Consider the following 17,881-nt stretch of genomic DNA (forward strand, 5'->3'; position numbering starts at 1 on the left):
AGCTGCCTTCTGCTGCACTACTGGTGTGTGCCTCCCCTGACAGGCCCCTTGGTGGATGGATTTTGCTTGCAGAGCAAATGCCAAGTGGGACTTCAGCCAAGTCAGCCAGGGGGTGGGACCATGTCCAGGTCTGTAGCCAGGATCATAGCCAATGAGTCTGCCTTGGCTTGGATTTACCTTCTCTAAATACCCCTCCTGGGTTCTGGACCCCTTTTGGGGTTTCACTAACTCCTGCCTGAATCCCAAAGCTTCCACACCAAGGCATTTTTTTTAACCTGTGAATAGCTGAGGAATTATTGTTGCTGAAGGGGGAGGAGCGTGAGTCAGCTTCTTTGGTTGCTGCTGAGAAGTCGATGGTAATCTGAACCTCTGTTCACCTGTGTGTCACATGTCATTTTCCTTGGTCATCTTTCACGATTTTCTCTCCATTTTGGATTCGAAGAAATCTGATTATGATGATATGCCTAAATATCATTCTTTTTTTGTGTTCCTCCTATTTGGGGTTCTCTGACATTCTTGGAACTGTAAACTTATATCTTTCACCAGAATATGGAAAATTGGGGGGCCATTATTTCTTAAAATATTTTTGTCTCTTTTGGGGACTCCAATTAAACATGCTGTGAAGGATCCACTCATTCTATTTTTTTTTTTTCAATATTCTTCCCTCTGTTCTTTAGGGTGATAAATCAAAATTCTTTTGATCTAATTTCATTCTTTTGATCTGACTTTCTTTAATCATCTCCAATCGGCTAGAAAAATCTATTTGGTTAATTTGTAATTTAAGGTCATGAATGTTTTACTCAGCAAATTCTTCTCAATTTAAAATTTTATTTCTTGTTTAAAAATTTTTATTTGTTCATTGCTTGGTCCCCAAGCATAATCATTATAGCTTTAACACAGATGTTAAAGTCGTTGACTACTAATGCCAACATCTGAGCCATTAGTTATCTACATTTATGTCACATTTCTCTTGAGAATGCTTTTTCTGTCTCTAATAATTTTCCTTCCACCCTCCCTCTCTCTCTCCCTCCCTCTCTTCCTTCCTTCTCTTTCTCTCTCTCTTTTTTAGCAGGTGGTTAACTTGGCCACACTCAGACTCCAAACTCTTTACCTCCCATAATGCCTAGCAATTAAAAACTCCACTCAGCTATTCAAATCCAAGGCTGCATGGATTCTGAGTATTTCCACAATCCGCCGGTAATTTGGGCAGAATTCTTTCATAGAATTTGGGATTTTTTTCTCCAACTCTCTTTGGATTTTTTTCTTCCTAAAAATGAGAAACTGATAACAATCCCACTTATATCTTCCAGTTATAGATGACCAACAAATTCTGCCTGTTCTAGTTGCTCTCCAGAACATCATGATGTAGCTTTTTAAACATGTTGTCCATACTTGATAGATGGCATCTGTCAGAAGGGAGTCCTCCAGATGATTCACCCATCCATTACTTGAAGTGAGAGCTCTGCAGTTTAGTCCTAGTCGTGAATTATTTAATGAATCTCTGCCACTCACTGACATTTACTGTGAGTGTACCCAGAGTTTAAAAAAAAAAAAGACACACAAAAATTGCTGTTTCATAAGATAGCTTCAGGGTTCCCAGAATGATGTAAGAGAGCTTTTTGGATTTGAATTAGTTCAAGCCAAGCTTTGTTCTGCCCCTGGATGTTTTCACCTGCTGAACATGTAGACTTTAGAGATGAAGACAAAGTCTGATTTGCAAAGAACTCTGTATTCTTTGGGTTGGAAGTTTTCCCTAGGATGAACTTGTTCTAATAATTGATCATGGTGACTAAGTTCTGAATTTAAAGCCAGATAGATCTAGGTCCACATACTTTTTCTGTCATTTCCAAGCTTCCTGGGGTTGGACAAGGAGCTTAAATTCGTGAGTGTTAATATTCTTGTTAATGCAGTAGCGGTACTAACATACCTTCCACATGAGGCGTTACTTTATATGACTTGAGACACTGCAACACAGTGAACAGTAAATATGTTTGAGTCCATATGATTTAATCATGGAAACTTTGAGTCTCAATTTCTTCATCTTCATCATGAAAAGAAAACACCCATCTTGTGGCTTTAATACACATTTGAGCGAGATGATGTTTATACATTTCTTCGGGCAAGAGGTGACTTGAGAAATAACTGAGAACCACAGGCTTGGGGACAGGGGTTTCCCCTTTGCTAACAAAGCAATAAAATCTTCTTTTTCCTTTTCCTCGAAACTGTGTCCTTGTTATTGGATTGGCATCAGGGACAAGGACTGAGCTATTGGGAACAGATTTGGCAACCCAGGTGGGACCCCAGAGCAGTTTTCTTGGACCCAAGAGCAGTCTTCTCCAGCTTTCTTGGGCAGGCCTGGCTCTCCAAGGAACCCCACTTGCATGCTGAGGATTCAAGGTGGCTGGTGAATTTGTTGAGAGCCATCTGCAGGAGAGTTAGGAGACAGGGGAGTTTGCTTCAAGAGGAACAGAGGAGCTATTCCTGTGAATAAAGGGAAGGACTCAGGGAGTGTCCCAGTAGCTGCTGAAGCTCCTTTTGAAGGTGGGAAATCCCACCTTCTCTCCCTGAATGGCCCAGGTTGCTCCAGCGTGGTCCACTTTGAGAAAAAGGAAACTGAACTCAGTAAAGTTGTGACACCCTTGGCCATCTGGTAAGCGCCCCAGTGTGCACACTGAGACCCTTGATTTCACACATCTGTTTTCTCTTCATGGGAACATCTGGTCCCTCTTTGTAGGGGCATCTGTGGAGTCACTGGTGTAGGGGTCATGGTTAAGCAGGACTCTAGGGACATTTACTCCCTACTGGTCTGTTCTAGGTTCTCATTTGTTTGTTGACCTTGGGTTTGGGAATGCCCTCTGATTATCTGTTTGTGTTTGTGTTTCGTTTGTATCTGTTACTGCCCCTTTTAAGCATGGCCAGTACTGCATTGATTATACAGGTAGTCTCTTGGGAAAGATCTTGGCTGGTCAATTTAAAGGTCCTTATCTGTCAGCCATAGTTTGGGGGCTCCTCTCTAGTTGTCTATGTATTTCTTTTCTGAACAGTCTTGCGATTGCAGTTGGTCTGTCAGAGGCAAGTAAGTGGATGTACTACCATTTGAAAAGCACTTGCCATGTGCTCAGTATTGTCAAGTGTCTTCCCAACATTATTTCAAATAGTCCCCCACCCCAGGACATAAACCCCATTTAATATTGAATCTGGGATGAAAAGGGAAGACAAGAAAGATCTCAGCTTACCATCTACAAGTTTAAGCATGTCTAAGATCATGTTTTACTGTAACCATCTGGCTTTTGAATAGCTTTCTGGATTGCTACACAATCTTTCAGTTGGAGTTGGTCTCTCAAAGGTAAAGTAAGTAGAAGAAATTTGTACACGCAGGTCTATCTGTTTTATAAGTTCCTATCTGGCAGCCCTGGGTTTTGGGAAATCCTCTCTTACCTGTGTTTTTTGTATTTGTTCTTGGTCCTTTAAGACATGGACCATCCTACATTGATTTTACTGATAGTCTCTTGAACACAGAGATGTTAGCCAAATGGGCCACCTATAGGTATAAGCCTGTAGAAGAGAAAGAGGGTTTGCTATAATAAGAGAAATTGGCTATAATCAGCACAAAGTGATTTAATTTTAATTTAATTTTAATAGACTGATATGAAGCAAAGTCTGAATCATTTATCTTCTCTTGCCTATCAAGATAATTCTCCTGTATATGTTAGGCTTTATTACTTAAGGAAACCAAGTCTTAAAGGAATTAGGGTTTGAACCTGTTTGAAAGCCTTTTAAAAGATTACTTTGTAACTGGTTAAGTAAACAACATATTTTAGGTTATAACAATATAGTTGACATCCCAAATATGTGACTAGGCATATGTATGCATCTGAGAACTCTGTCTAAGTCTTGTCTAAGTGTTATGTAAAAATTATAAAATGAAAGTTTATGTAAGTTTACCAGCAAGATAACCAATAAGTGATCTCCTTTATACATGGTATCTGACATAGAAGGGCCACATTATCATTTTGAAGACCTGTCATATCTGTTTACTCTAACTACATTTCTGATCATTAACACTGTTTCTTACATGTATAAGGATTTAAGGTTATTCTTTGATTTTTTTTTGTTAACCCATGCAGACCTGTGATTATTGTTACCATACACTATGGGTTCTAAATTGTACTTTAAAAGTTAAACTTAGTTAAGTGTAAAGCTTAGGGAAGAGCACTTTACCTAGTTTGTATTCTCCAAACTAAAATTGCCTGTAGCAATAATCTTGGATTAGTATAGAAATAACAAATTTGGTTGATATTTATTCATGTCATTTGATGTTTTATAGCCGGATAAAGTAACCTGTGGTCAATAAGTTATATATATATAATTTTGTGTGTCACTTTTCACTCTGGAATATGAATGTAAATGTATTTTTGGAAGGTAATAAGGAGAGTCTAATCAGTTTAAAGGTGACATTGTGATACATGAAAGCATTTTGCCACTTTTTCCACAAAAAGAAAGTTGAAGGCTAAAAAGAAAAGAGTTATTTATTGTCTCTCACTACTCCCCTCTCCTAATAACCAATAATAAGAATACTCCTCTTACTATGTGCCCACTCTAAGCTGTTGCTGTTATACATACATCATCCCCTTTCATTATCACAGTAATCATATGAAGTAGGTGCTGTTATTTTCATGTGAAGAAATAGAAGTAGAGCATTTCTAGAGCTTTGTCAGGGTCTGTGTGACATAGTAACAGGTAGTAGAGAATTCCAGCTCTGTCCATCTGACTACCATTTGAAAAGCACTTGCCACGTGCTAAGTATTGGCAAGTGTCTTCCCACCATTATTTCAAATAGTCCTCCCACCCCAGGACATAAACCCCATTTAATACTGAATCTGAGATGAAAAGGGAAGCCATTGATGTATTCTAGATGAAACCACACTGAGATTTTGTAATGTTCTTAAATGCAGAGGCAAATTATTATTATTTTTTATCCTGGAGTTGGATGATAAAGTTGACCAGGTAATGGAAAGACAAAAGAATGTTTCTCCCAGTTCCTCGGGATAAGAAAGATCTCAATTTACCAACCATGTTTGTTTCTTGGTGGAAGATACCAGGATTGGAAATGGGAAAGTGCTCCAGAGAGGCAGAACATCATTAGGAAACTTGAGCAGGTGAAACCAGCTTAAATAAAACCAGGGCTCAAGTCTTATTCCTGCCTTATAGGGCCTCTGAGACTCTGGACATGTTACAGAATCTCTGCAGCATCCATTTCTTAGTATAGGAGTCATGACCAACCATGCATGTTACTGCAGATGCCCAAAGCCTGAGATTCATTCTTTTTTTCTTGTCATCTTTAATTCCCTATCAAAACCAACAGCAAGTCCTTCTAATGGTAACTCAAAAGCATGCTCTATGTTCACGCACCCCTTTCCACCTGCATTCCCTTGACTCTTGTCAGAGCCGCCATCTTACTTGCTTAGACTATAGCAGCAGCCTCCTGGCTGGAGACCCATTACCCATTCTTTTTTTAATTTGCATTTATTCATTTATTTATTTTTTGTATGTGGTGCTAGGGATTGAACCCAGGGCCTTGTGCATGCAAAGCAAGCTCTCTACCATCTGAGCTATGTCCCTATCCCCCTCACCCATTCTTGACTCCATAAAATCTCTTCTCCAAAGAACTGCCACAGTAGGCCTTGTAAATCTAGCCATTTCTTTTCTGAATGTTTTACTCTCCAATTTTATTTCAAATTCACATAATCAATAAAATTAGTTATTAATTGGATCATGTCTCTTTTCCCCTTAAAATTGGGGGAGGACTTCCCGTTGCACTTAGAATAGAATTTGATCTCATTATACGGGTCTTAAAAGTTCTTCCTGTTATGCCTTCTGCCTGTGTCTCTGACCTCATTCTTGATCACACTGCTCACTCTATAAGCTGCCACACCAGCCTCCTATCTGTTCCTTGAAGCCATCAGCCACCAACCTTTGTAGGTGCCTTCTGCCTGCTGGTCCTTTCCCAAAGCTGACTCCATCCCCTCTTCTGACCTCAAAATGTCACCCCTAGTAACACCATCATCTTGCCCTGTTCTATTTTTTGTCTTATGTCACCATATGAAATCCTTTTAGCCATTTAATTGACATTTGGCTTGTTGTCTTTCGCCTTTCTGTCATGAGCATGTAAAGTCCTTGACAGCAGTGACCTTGTCTGACATGTTCACATTATAGCCACACCTGCAAGATGCTCCTTAAGACCCTGTTGGATGAATGAATGAACCAGAGGTTGGTTATGAGACGAAGGAGGACAGCAAGTATCAAGGGCCCAGGTTGACAGGAGAGTCAACTCCACGAAGTCATTTAGAGAAGTCGATGGAGGGACTCTCTGCCATTCGATGATGTCCCTCTCTCCACTCATGGTGTAGAGTGATTATCAGCTTCTCACGTGCCCTAGACCAGACGTATCTGGGTCACTTCCACCTGAAGTTCACTGCCCAGACTTAGAGTCTAGTGGCCCCGGGCTAACTAGAGGAGAAGCTGCACATCAGAGAAACAAAAAAGAGATCTTCCAAGAATTCTGTCTCCACAGTCCACCTGTGCGGCAGTCTGGCTGGGCACAATTCAGGAGCCACTTGTCAAAAGAAACGAACTTTATTTTTAGAAAACACACACACACACACACACACACACACACACACACACGGCACCACACAGCTCTTCAGGAATTCCCTCAGAGCCCAACTGCCACCACCGGCTTCCCACAAGCCTCTCAACCTCCCCCACTCCTCCTGCTCTTGAGGCCGATTGGCTGGATCGTGTGGGCAGAGCCAAAAGAGTCCCCCAATGAGCAGCTCCGTGGTCTGAAAGGGCAGGGGAAACAGCCCAATGAGCATCACCGCAGAGAAGCCAATCAGCTGGCAGCTGGAAGTTTGCTGGGGCGGCTGTGAGACAATCATCAGCTGGCAGCTGGAAGTTTGCTGGGGCCCCTTTGGCTGTGGCTCTCAACACACCTGTTGTGAGAGATGAGAAATCTGAGGCAAACAGGGATAAGAAACCTGTCCACATCACAGAGCTGGGAAATGGTAAACGTTCTACTCAAGGCTAGGCTGCCTGGGCCCAGAGCCTGTCCTCTTGACCATAGACTAGTCCTACTGTCCCACAGGGGACTCCAGGATGTATCTCATGGGCTCTTCCTCCGGTCTCCATTCTGTCCTCGAAAGAGACCTCTGCTTTAATAACAGGGTTTTCGTACTTTGATACATTGGGGGTTTAATGAGTAGCCAACCTTCTTACCCGTGTAAGAAACTAGACTTGTCCCTCAGCCCTGTTGCCAGGGATCTTCAGCGGTGACTTTGAGTCGAGGTATTGTTCCCCCATACTCAGGGGTGACTGGAAAGCCAAAGGCGCTTGGGAAAGCTGGGCCAGAATCCTGGAGGTCTTCTATTCTCTAAGAACCACCCCCACAATAAAATATGGCTCCATTAGTAAATTAATAGTACAGACCAGTACCTGTGACAACTCAGGGTGACCAGTGCAACCTCCATCTCAAACCTGTGTCTAATGCCCAGGCCAGGCGCTCTATAGACTTTCTGTCACACAATTCTTTCAACAGTCCCATGGAACAAGCATGAGACAGGAGGAGGATAGCAAATTCAAAGCCAGCCTCAGCCCCTTAGCAAGGCCCTAAGCAACTCAGTGAGACCCTGTCTCTAAATAAAATACAAAATAGGGCTGGGAATGGGGCTCAGTGGTTAAGCACCCCTGGGTTCAATCCCCAGTACAAAAAAAATAAAGAGGTCAAGGGCTTCCACAACAGCCTTCTTGTAAGTGGCTGAGCCAGGATCTCAGCTCTTACATTTTGTAATGCACTCAATTGTCTCTCCTAGAATCCCAGATTAAGACAGCAGCCATTAACAGTTTTGCTCAGCACGGTGTTATGTATTTCATGAATTGTCTCATCTAATCCTAAAACACACACACACACAAAAAAAAAAAAAACTTGGAAAATAGGTATTGACAGTTACCATTCCAGTTTCCCCATAAGGAAAGTGAGCCGCAGAGCAAGGAAGTCAACAAGATCTGTCATGTGTTGAGTGACAAACCTGAGGCTCAAACCCAGATCTTTCTGCCTCAGGGGCACAGTACCTAGCTGCTGCCACTCAGCTGTCACCAGATGAAGACATGAGGGTGTGGGGCTGGATAAGAGAAGCCAGTTAGCCACAGTCAGCTGATGAACATTCTCCTCTGGTTATTATTCTTGCACACCAGGGTCATCCCACAAAAGTAGGAGGTGACTTTGTAGAATCTGTCTCTCTGATTTTCTCTCTTAGAGACCTGCAACTGTGTTCTACCCTGTTCTATTGGGCGTCTCCTCCCCTGCTGAGTCAACCAATTCCTGACCAGTTCTCCGCTCAAGGTTCTTTGCAGCCAGGATCCAAGGTCTTCCGTGTGTACTTGTCTGGAGAGACCTGAGCACAAAGCCCCCTTTCCTATTCCTGTCGAGGACCTAATCCAGCTGTGTGTCCTCAACAGCATCAGGTAAGACAGAAACAGACTCTAGCTTCTTTGAAAGCATGTGTGTATGTGTGTGTGTGTGTGTGTGTGTATATGCACGTGTGTGTGTCACAGAAGCCCTGAACTGAAAATCCAATTTCAAGTTCTGATAATGCCATTGACCAGTTAGGTGACATATTGGGCAACAGTTACTTAACTTCTCTTACACTTCATTTCCTTCCCTGAAAAATAAGGATGGTGATATGGGGTAAGAAGAATAAATAGGACCAGGCACAGTGACCCACGCCTGTCACCCCAGCAGCTGGGGAGGCTGAGGCAGGAGGGTCTCGAGTTCAAAGCCAGCCTCTGCAAAAGCAAGGCGCTAAGCAACTCAGTGAGACCCTGTCTCTAAATAAAATACAAAATGGGGCCAGGGATGTGGCTCAGTGGTGGAGTGTCCCTGAGTTCAATCCCTGGTAACCCCCCCAACCCCACCACACCAAAAATAAATAAATAAATAAATGGGAATACACACGTGTTCAGTGGGGCCCAGTGGCTGGTCCATAGTTTACCCATCAGGCAACTCTGGCCGTGGTGGGGTGGGGTGGAGAGTGCAGCGTGGGAGCCCAGGGACTGAAAGAGAACTTCACAGTGCAGAAGTTGGTCCACTTTCTATTAAATGAATGCCTTCATTCATTTTCTTTAAAAAAAAATGTAACTAAGAAGGAGCGTGGCTTTAGAATTGCTGAGAATTGAGGTGCACCTCAACATGTATTGATTGAGCTCTTATTGCGTACCCCACGCAATGCTGGAAATCTAGGAAGTAGGTGTTATTATGCCCCCAAGTTCAGAGACATGAACAGTTGCAAAGAACACCCAGATGAGGGTGGGGGGGCCCAAAAGTCAAACTCTGGCTCTGAACCTCCAGGATTGCCTAACACACCGAGTGCTGTTGCCTCCTTAAGTAGCTTTTTGAGTTCAAAAAGGCTATGAAGTCAGAGTTTGGTTGCAGAAGATTTTAAAGGCCCCTCAGTGCCTGCACATGTAGTTTGGAGGCCAGCTACCTCTCAAAGCCAAGTCCAAACTTGCCTTCAGATTAGACTTTAAAGCACCTCAAAGACTGTTCTTTAAAGCTATCCTCATAGAATGTTCTCGACTGAATGTTTCAAACAGGTAGGAACTCTCTCAGTCTAATTAATCTCTGATAGTATCTACAACCATATGTGGCACATCCACAATAGATATTTTAGAAATTAACAAATATCTTTTTCTATAGTTCAATCTATGGCCATACTGGGTTTTCTCTCCCTGGTTTTCTGAATTATGACAAAGAAGGAAAAACTAACCATTTATTGAGTACTTTCCTATGTGCCAAGCACTATAAGCAACAGATGGAGGACAGATATAGTTGTTGATATGCACATATCAACATAGTTAGAGATAGTAATATGCATATAGGTACAATTATAAATATAAATATAGATAACATAAATAATTATGAGGGTAGATATAGGTGTGGATACATAGGCCTAAACATAGATGTACAGATATAGGTATTTTTTACTTTTTCTTTCTTTCTTTTTTTTTTTTTGATGGGGGGTCACTAGGAATTGAACTCAGGGGCACTTGACCACTGAGCCCCATCCCCAGTCTTATTTTGTATTTTATTTAGAGACAGGGTCTCACTGAGTTGCTCAGCACCTCACTGTTGCTGAGGTTGGCTTTGAACTTGGGATCCTCCTATCTCAGCCTCCTGAGCTGCTGGGATTACAGGCATGCACCACCAGGCCTGGATGACTTTTTAGTCTTCTTAACATCATGAATCAGGTTCCTCTATGTCTGTACATATCAGTGCAAAATTGGACCCTGCAGTTTCTACATTCAGGAACCAGAGCCCCACTTCTTTTTAGGACCTATTCTAGAGGTTGAGGGGTCATTCCTCTAGGCCGGGCTTCAGCGAGGTTCCCCAGGGAGAGCATTATCTACTAGCTCATCTTCTGAGAGTGTGCTTCTGTGCTGGGTTGATGCAAAACGCCTTTCTCGGGATGTCATTACATCATCACCACGAATCCAGGCAACAGCTGCTGCTAGTCTTGCAGAGGAGGTTCAGTAAGCTGCTCACAGTTATGCAGGTGCCCAGCAAAGGGGCTGGAAGTGGAATTCTTTGATCCCTAAGGCCACATTCTAAACTGTCACACTCCTCCTTAGCTGGGCACTGGATTTGGCCGTCTTACGTAATGAAGATTAAATTCGAATTGCAACCAAAAGATGATGTGAAAGTCATTTATTCTTTATTTGATCAAGAGGGTTATTGGTTCATCATGACTGCAGTGGCAAATTACCACAGTCTGATTGAAAGACATTTTTTTTCTCCTAGTTCTGTAGACTAGAAGGCCAAAGTCAAGGTGGTTTCTTTTGAGGCCTGTCTCCTTGGCTCGTAGATGACTGTCTTCTTTTTTCTCTTGGCCTTCTTCCTCCAAGTATGTCTGTGTCCTTATCTCCTCTTCTTACAAGGCAAGCAGTCATTGTATGAGGACCTATACTAAGAACCTCAACTTAAAAGACCCTATCTCTAAAAACAGTCCCATTCTGAAGTATTGGGGATTATTTCTCCAACATGCCTTTTGGGGGAACACAATCCAGCCCAATGATGAAACAGGTTTCATTTCCTATGTCAACTTGATTAGGAATGACTCTCTAAAAGACCAACCCAGGGCAGATCTTGTAGGTTCACTCAGTCTGTGCCACAGTCCGGCTGCAGCAAAATAACCGGGGGGTGACGAACAATTTGTGTAGATTGATACAGCAGGAGTAGGAGCCGTTTATTGTAGGACAGGAGCAGTATTTATACATTCCACACAGCTTATCTAATTAGCATAAACTAGATACATCAGTCAACCAATCAGGAATCTCTACACTTAATGGCTCGCTTTTGTTACTTCTCAAACCACTCCCTCTGGCATTTTGCCAGGCACCATCCAGACTTGTTTATGAACTTTAACATTCCCCTGACAAAATGCCAGGTGTTATTTTGACTTATTTACAGACTCTAACAAGTCTGGTAGGAAAGGTATTGAAAGGCTAGCAGCTTCCACCCCAAGGATGGTGGTGTATGTGTTTCAGAATCCGTATGGCCCAAATGACAGAAATCCAATCGAGGTCATGGCTGGCTCACAGAATGAAGGGTAAATGAATTTCCTCATTATATCTCTTGTTCTTTAGCCACTTATTAAGGGGCCATTTGCACTGTCTTTGGAGCAAATAGTGAGTTAATATTTAAGGAAGACCCCCGAGGTCATATATATGTAGTAGAAAAATAGCAACTGAGTTTGGTGTTCTCACTCTAAACCAGCTCACATCTGTGCAGGGATGTGTATGTTGGGGAAAATCACAGAGGGGGAAATGAAACGGTTCTGCTGTTAAACTTGCCTTGCAACTTTGGAGATACCCGTGTCCCTCCTTAGCTTAGACCTAGTGATTTAAAGCTCAAATGTCAACAGGAGCTGAGCACTAAGGTTAGTGAAGGAGGGAGGTGCGATAAAACAGGGAATGGTGGGAACTGGGTCAGTTTGGACAATGTCCCATGTAAATGAGGCAGACAGTCCTCATCTCCAGCTGGTTGGTGCCAAGTTGAAATAAAAACCCAGTGTTGCTGGCCATTACTACTCTTATTGATCTACGACGCTATTGTCAAAGAGTATTACTGTCAAAACTGAGGGAGGGTGGCCTTGTGAGTGATGAAGTGCTTGAATCTTGTTTGCCAAGTGGAAAACATCTGTTCAGTGAACATTTTCATGGATAGATCCGGACGTTGCCCTGTAGCCCATAAATATGCAAAATGATCATTTGTCAAATTATTATTTGTCAATTTACAATAAGATTTTAAAAAAAAAACAACTAACAAGCATCTATTCCATGAAGACCCTGTGCCTAGGGCCTACACCCTTCAATATAGTCACTTCACTCCTATGATAAAATTAGAGACGGTTGGAGTCTTTACCTCCACAATCTAGTTATCATCATCAGTTAGTCCATCTCAATCCAGTCTGTAAAATCTAAAGCTAACTTCCAAACACAGAGTCTCTGAAAGGATCTTCTAACAACATAAAATGACATAAAATAAAGCCATTTTCATGGAAAGGTAGATTCTCACATAAGCCGATTTTCATATTCAAAATTCAAGAAGAACCTTAATAAGTGAGAGTTCTAGTCCCATGTTGAAAACATCTTTCAGGCTCCAGAAGGACCAACAGGTTTCCTTTCGTGTGTTAACTCAGATGGATCGGGAATGGCTGCCCAGGAGAGCCTAGGGAAGATCTCATGGGTGTATCCCAGTCCAGTGGGGAGGGGGCTCTGAGATTAGCAGCTTCTTCCCTGAGGATGGTGGTGTATGAGTGTTAGAATCCACACGGTTTCAAGTGACGGAAACCCAGTCTCAGGCAAGGAGGAAATTGTTGGCTCACAGAATATAAGCGAGAGGGGCAGAGGCTGAGGGGCCTCTCAGGAGGGATTTGAATGTCTCCAGAATTCTGCTACCCTCATCTCCATCTCTCTAAACATAAGCTTCCCTCTTTTCACCTGCTAGGAATCATAGACACAGTTCCCCAAATGTGCATTTTGGGGCTTCCCCTAGTGAGAGTCAGCCATATCTATTCTTTGAGCACGCACACACACACACAGACACACACACACACACTCACACACACACGGAGAGGGATTCTGATTGACCCAGATTGGGTTAATAAAATCATCAAAAATGACTGCACAACCCTGAACCAAACACCTTTAGTCAGGACACAGGGTTATCTGAAGATGTAGCCATTTCTATGGGAACCACCAGACTAAATATGGTGGGAAGAGTGGTCTCTGAAATAAAGACTGGGGTACAGAACTTCCAAAATGACCGTTTCTACCACAAGGAGAATGGCTGGCCACACGGTTGCCATCCTTGACTTAAATCCAAAGGATCTGAAGGAGAAGGCCACCATGAACGTGTACCAACCTCATGTAGCACTTTGTACCTCAAGATTCCTCAGTGGGGGAGATAAATCCCCACCTAAATCAATAAGCTGTGCCTTCCAGCCTCTGTGAACGGAAACGAAGCTTTCACTCTAAAAAGGAACTGAGAACACTCATCCTTTTTGTAGGAACGTTTCCTGCTACAGGTTCAACCGGTAAGCCATCTCTTCCCAAGGCAGGTGGTGACTTGAGAATTCCGTGTCCAGTTCTTGAGGACTACCCCACTATGCAGCGGCTGATGAGGTTCCGGATCCTCTGTGGCATCCACAAATCCTTCCACATCTTCCACCCTGCCCCTCGGCAGGTGTGCCGCCAATCTTCATCAGGACTTAGAGCCCCAAGGTGGAGTGACCATGATACACCTGAGGAATTCAACTTCGCCAGCTCAGTGCTGGACTACTGGGCTCAGATGGAGAAGGTAAGAGTGCCTTGTGTTGAGGGCAGAGAGAGGGTCGGCCTCAGTGGCCTGATCTCGTTTTTATTAGGCTGAGAGGCCCAGAGTCAAGGACAACTCCTTCCTCAACCTATCAGTGTAGTGGGGAAGGTTTATGCTTCAGGATTCAATTCCAAATTGGCTGCTTGCTCATTTCCCTGAGCTTCAGTGGCTTCATCTGTGAAATGGGGATAAACTCTTTTTTGAAATTTATGTAAAGAATAGGTAAAGGTATCTGGTACACGGTGTTCCAAAATTGGGACCAAGGGCAAAGTTCTAATCGCAAAGTTCTAATTGCAAGTCTGACTTCTTTCAACTAATGGGACAGTGAATCTAACTGAAATTCACTTGATCAAACTTGGGCTTGACTTTAGGCTACATCCAGAGGATGGGATAGACCACCGGAATGTGTACCTGACATCTGACCCCTCCATCAGGTCATCCGTCTTCCTGGGAGGGTGGCAATTATAAGCTGAGTCCTTTCTCTGACTCAAGTGTGGCCTTAGGGTGTATCCAGAGAAACTAGTCCCTGGGGCCTCCAGAATATTCATCCTCTAGCACATGGTTCATCTTTTCCCAAGACACAGACCAAGAGCAAAATAGTGATGGCACGAGAAGTTAGAGTGGACAATGGGTGGTGTGTTCAGCTACTAAGTCTCAGCCACACTGTGAAAATCCACCCATAATCCATCTTTGTACAAAGAGAGAATTCACCTGAGATGGAGTTGGAATGGATAAAATTTTTGTATGAACCCCATGAACATGCATCCATACATTATTATTCAAGGCTAATATGCCTTCTCAAATGTCTTTCTCTCCACCCTCTTTTTCTTCCTTTTTCGAAATTTTCATAATAACCCCGCACTGTCCACATCCCAGTTATGCTAGGGAAGTGGGATGGGTTGCTAAGAGACCAAAGAAACCTGAAGATGATATGTGAGACATATGGTTAATTAAAAACGAGCGTAATTGCAGGGACGGTCCTAAGGTGATGCACTAGACAAATGGCACCTCCATCCCTCATGGGGCTTTGTACAGTATCGCAGGTTACTGGATCCTCCCTACAGTGCTCTGTTTCACACCAGTTACTGCAGGGGGAGGGATTTTATTGGTTAGTGTACATAAACAGTGATATCATAGCTTGTGATATCAATGGAACATCATTGTTCCCTTGTATAACCATAATTTCAAGGAGTAGTTTATCTTGGCATATGTGTAAGTGCCGGGCTTCTGTTGTCACTACTAAAAGGCTCAGGGGTCACTCTAGTTAAACTGGGCTGACTGGGCTGCACGAAATAACCACACAAGAGACACAAATACCTTTTTCTTTGGGGTTGCTGTGACAGCTCCTCTGACCTTAAGGGTCCGCAGAAAGAGAGAGAGAGAGAGCACGCGCTGACCCCTTTTATTGAGGAGAAGCTATTCAAATGAGGCAAGGGGTCAGGTTTCAGGGGGCTGAGTCTATCTTCATGATGTCCACTGTCAGCAGGTTGACTGACACCTGGGTAGGCCACACCCAAGGGCACAGTAAGAGGAGGGGACACACACAAGGCACTTCCATGGAAGATTCTATCCTAAACAGGGCAAGGGGTTATATTACAAAGGAACAGGTGACCATAGCTTCACCCCTGGGGCTGTAGCAAGACACACCTATTTCTGTGACTGAGCACCTCAGCACCCAGCTGGGGAGTGTAACTCAGTCACCCGTAAGCTTGGCCTCCCACATGTAAGAATGCAGGTTCTACAGATAACACGTTTGCTCTAAAATCTATGGCATGTGTGAGAATCAGTATCCTTCATGATAATCCTTTGGGCATTCCAATCTATGCTTATTCTCATTGGTCCCTTTCTTGGCTAGGTTCTCAGAAAGGGAAAGAGGCATTTCAGAGACATGGTACTTACTTTCCTCATTTCTTTCAAGGATAACATAAACCCTAAGAAAAATAGAACCACCTTTCATTACAGAGAACATTTTCTGTTTTATTGTCAGTCACTTTGCATTTAATCCTCTGATTATATGGGCAGTTATGGTCCTCATCTTCCACACGAGGAAACTAAGGCTCCAAGGACTTAAATAACCTGCGGGTGGAGGAGCAGAATTTGGTGCCCAGGATGACGGCTTTCATAATCCATTATTTAACCAAGTCTCAAAATCTCATGAGGTCAAACAACCTCTGCCTTCAGAGCATAAATTGACGTTCTTCACTGCCCAAACCAGAAATCTGGTTAAGAACTTTGGAACATGAAATGGACCAGAGAGGAAGTAGAAAGAAGCAATGGTATATCACCTTTTCCCTGGTTATGTCCCTAAAGTCCTGATTAATAAGTTCACGCACCAACCTGTGGATTTAACAACCAAGAAAACATTCCCCCCAGAGAATGCTAATCTTTGTTGGGCTTTATAACATCATTATCAGTCACTGCCAATTTCTCCATATCTCCAAATCTTTCTCACTCCCAGCATCCCATTGGTATTCATTCTCAAAATATTTCTTGGCTGTCTTTTTTCTCTTTTACCAATTGCCTTGATCATGATCAGTAACTTAGACTCATTCAGTGACTCTCTCTAGAGACTTGTCTGGTACCTAACATAATAGTTGCTCATTGCAGTTGTAGAATAAAATAATTTTGGTACATGCCTTGCTGCTTACTCCTGTGAAAGACCATCCATAAGGTCCTCTCTGGCTTCCTGAACCTCTCCTTACTGATTAACAAGCATCACACAGAAACCGATCCATGGCCTAATCGATGGCAATGCCCAAACCATTATAGAGTGACAGCATTTATATTGACTCGTTTTTTTCAACATATTTTAATTGTAAAATGTAAGTTAGAAATGCAAGAGTTTTCGGTGAAATCTTTCGATCATTTTAGTCTTGGCCAAGAATTCCTTATAAAACAAAATGGAGCTTGTAAGCTAGACAACATGGTCCATGAGTGGAATATAGTTACTTATTGAGGCTACCCAATTTGTAACCCATGGTTGCTCTTGGAAACCAGATTCTGTATTATTATAATATCCTAGGATACTATATTCAATTCCAATTGATTTCTGGAGCAGCATCCAAATTTATTCATGAGAGATTCATGTCAACATTTATTCATTCTGTTTCTTATTAACTTTATTCATTCATTCATCTAAGACTTGATGAACACCTAAGATGTACCAAGAACCATTCTAAATAATGGGAATAGACAAGTAAATAAAATGTACGAGTCTTCACTTACTTTGCATTTTGCCAATTGCTTTCTTCATGTCTTATAGCTTTTTTGTTCCTCATTTCCTCTCTCTCTCTGCTTTCATGTTTAGTTGATCTTTGATAGTGACATGATTTTATTTTATTTTTCTCATTTCCTTTTGAATATCTGGAAACTACAAATATTTCCTTTGTGACCACCATGAGGATTTCACAAAATATCCTGTGCTTATAACAATCTACTTAAAAAAGATAATAACCGGCCGGGTGCAGTGATGCACACCTGTAATCCCAGCAGCTCGGGAGGCTGAAATTGGAGGATCATGGGTTCAAAACCAGCCTCAGCAACAGTGAGGCACTATACAGCTCAGTGAGACCCTGTCTCTAAATAAAATACAAAATAGGTCTGGGGATGGGGCTCAGTGGTTGAGTGTCCCTGAGTTCAATCTCCAGTGCCAAAAAGAAAACAACTGTACTTCAGTCACATACAAAAATTCTATACTCCTTTACAGTTTTTTATCCACTTTATGTTGTCACAAAGGACAACCTTATGTAGTATGTACCCATTAGCATAAATTTAGAATATTGTATGCCTTATATTTTAAATAGTATAAAGTTATAAGCCAAAATTAAAATAATGATGATTCTCATATTTGAACATGTAACTACCTTTATAAAAATGATGTTTTCATATTTCACATTTTCTTTAAGGCATCAAGAAAATAATTAACAAAATGTGAAGGGAAAGTGAGGG

At 42.3% G+C, this 17,881-nt stretch overlaps 1 protein-coding gene across 1 annotated transcript in view; it reads left to right on the forward strand.

Moving 5' to 3' along the window:
* The first annotated feature begins 13,723 nt into the window (after window positions 1-13,723).
* Acsm1 (acyl-CoA synthetase medium chain family member 1) overlaps window positions 13,724-17,881 on the forward strand; it is a 28,098-nt gene continuing 23,940 nt past the window's right edge. The window contains exon 1 of the mRNA XM_071605761.1: window positions 13,724-13,915. Coding sequence (XP_071461862.1) covers window positions 13,724-13,915 — 192 coding nt within the window. The remainder of the gene's footprint in view (window positions 13,916-17,881) is intronic.

The sequence above is a fragment of the Marmota flaviventris genome, chromosome 19, assembly GCF_047511675.1.
Source record: "Marmota flaviventris isolate mMarFla1 chromosome 19, mMarFla1.hap1, whole genome shotgun sequence".
NCBI lineage: Eukaryota > Metazoa > Chordata > Mammalia > Rodentia > Sciuridae > Marmota > Marmota flaviventris.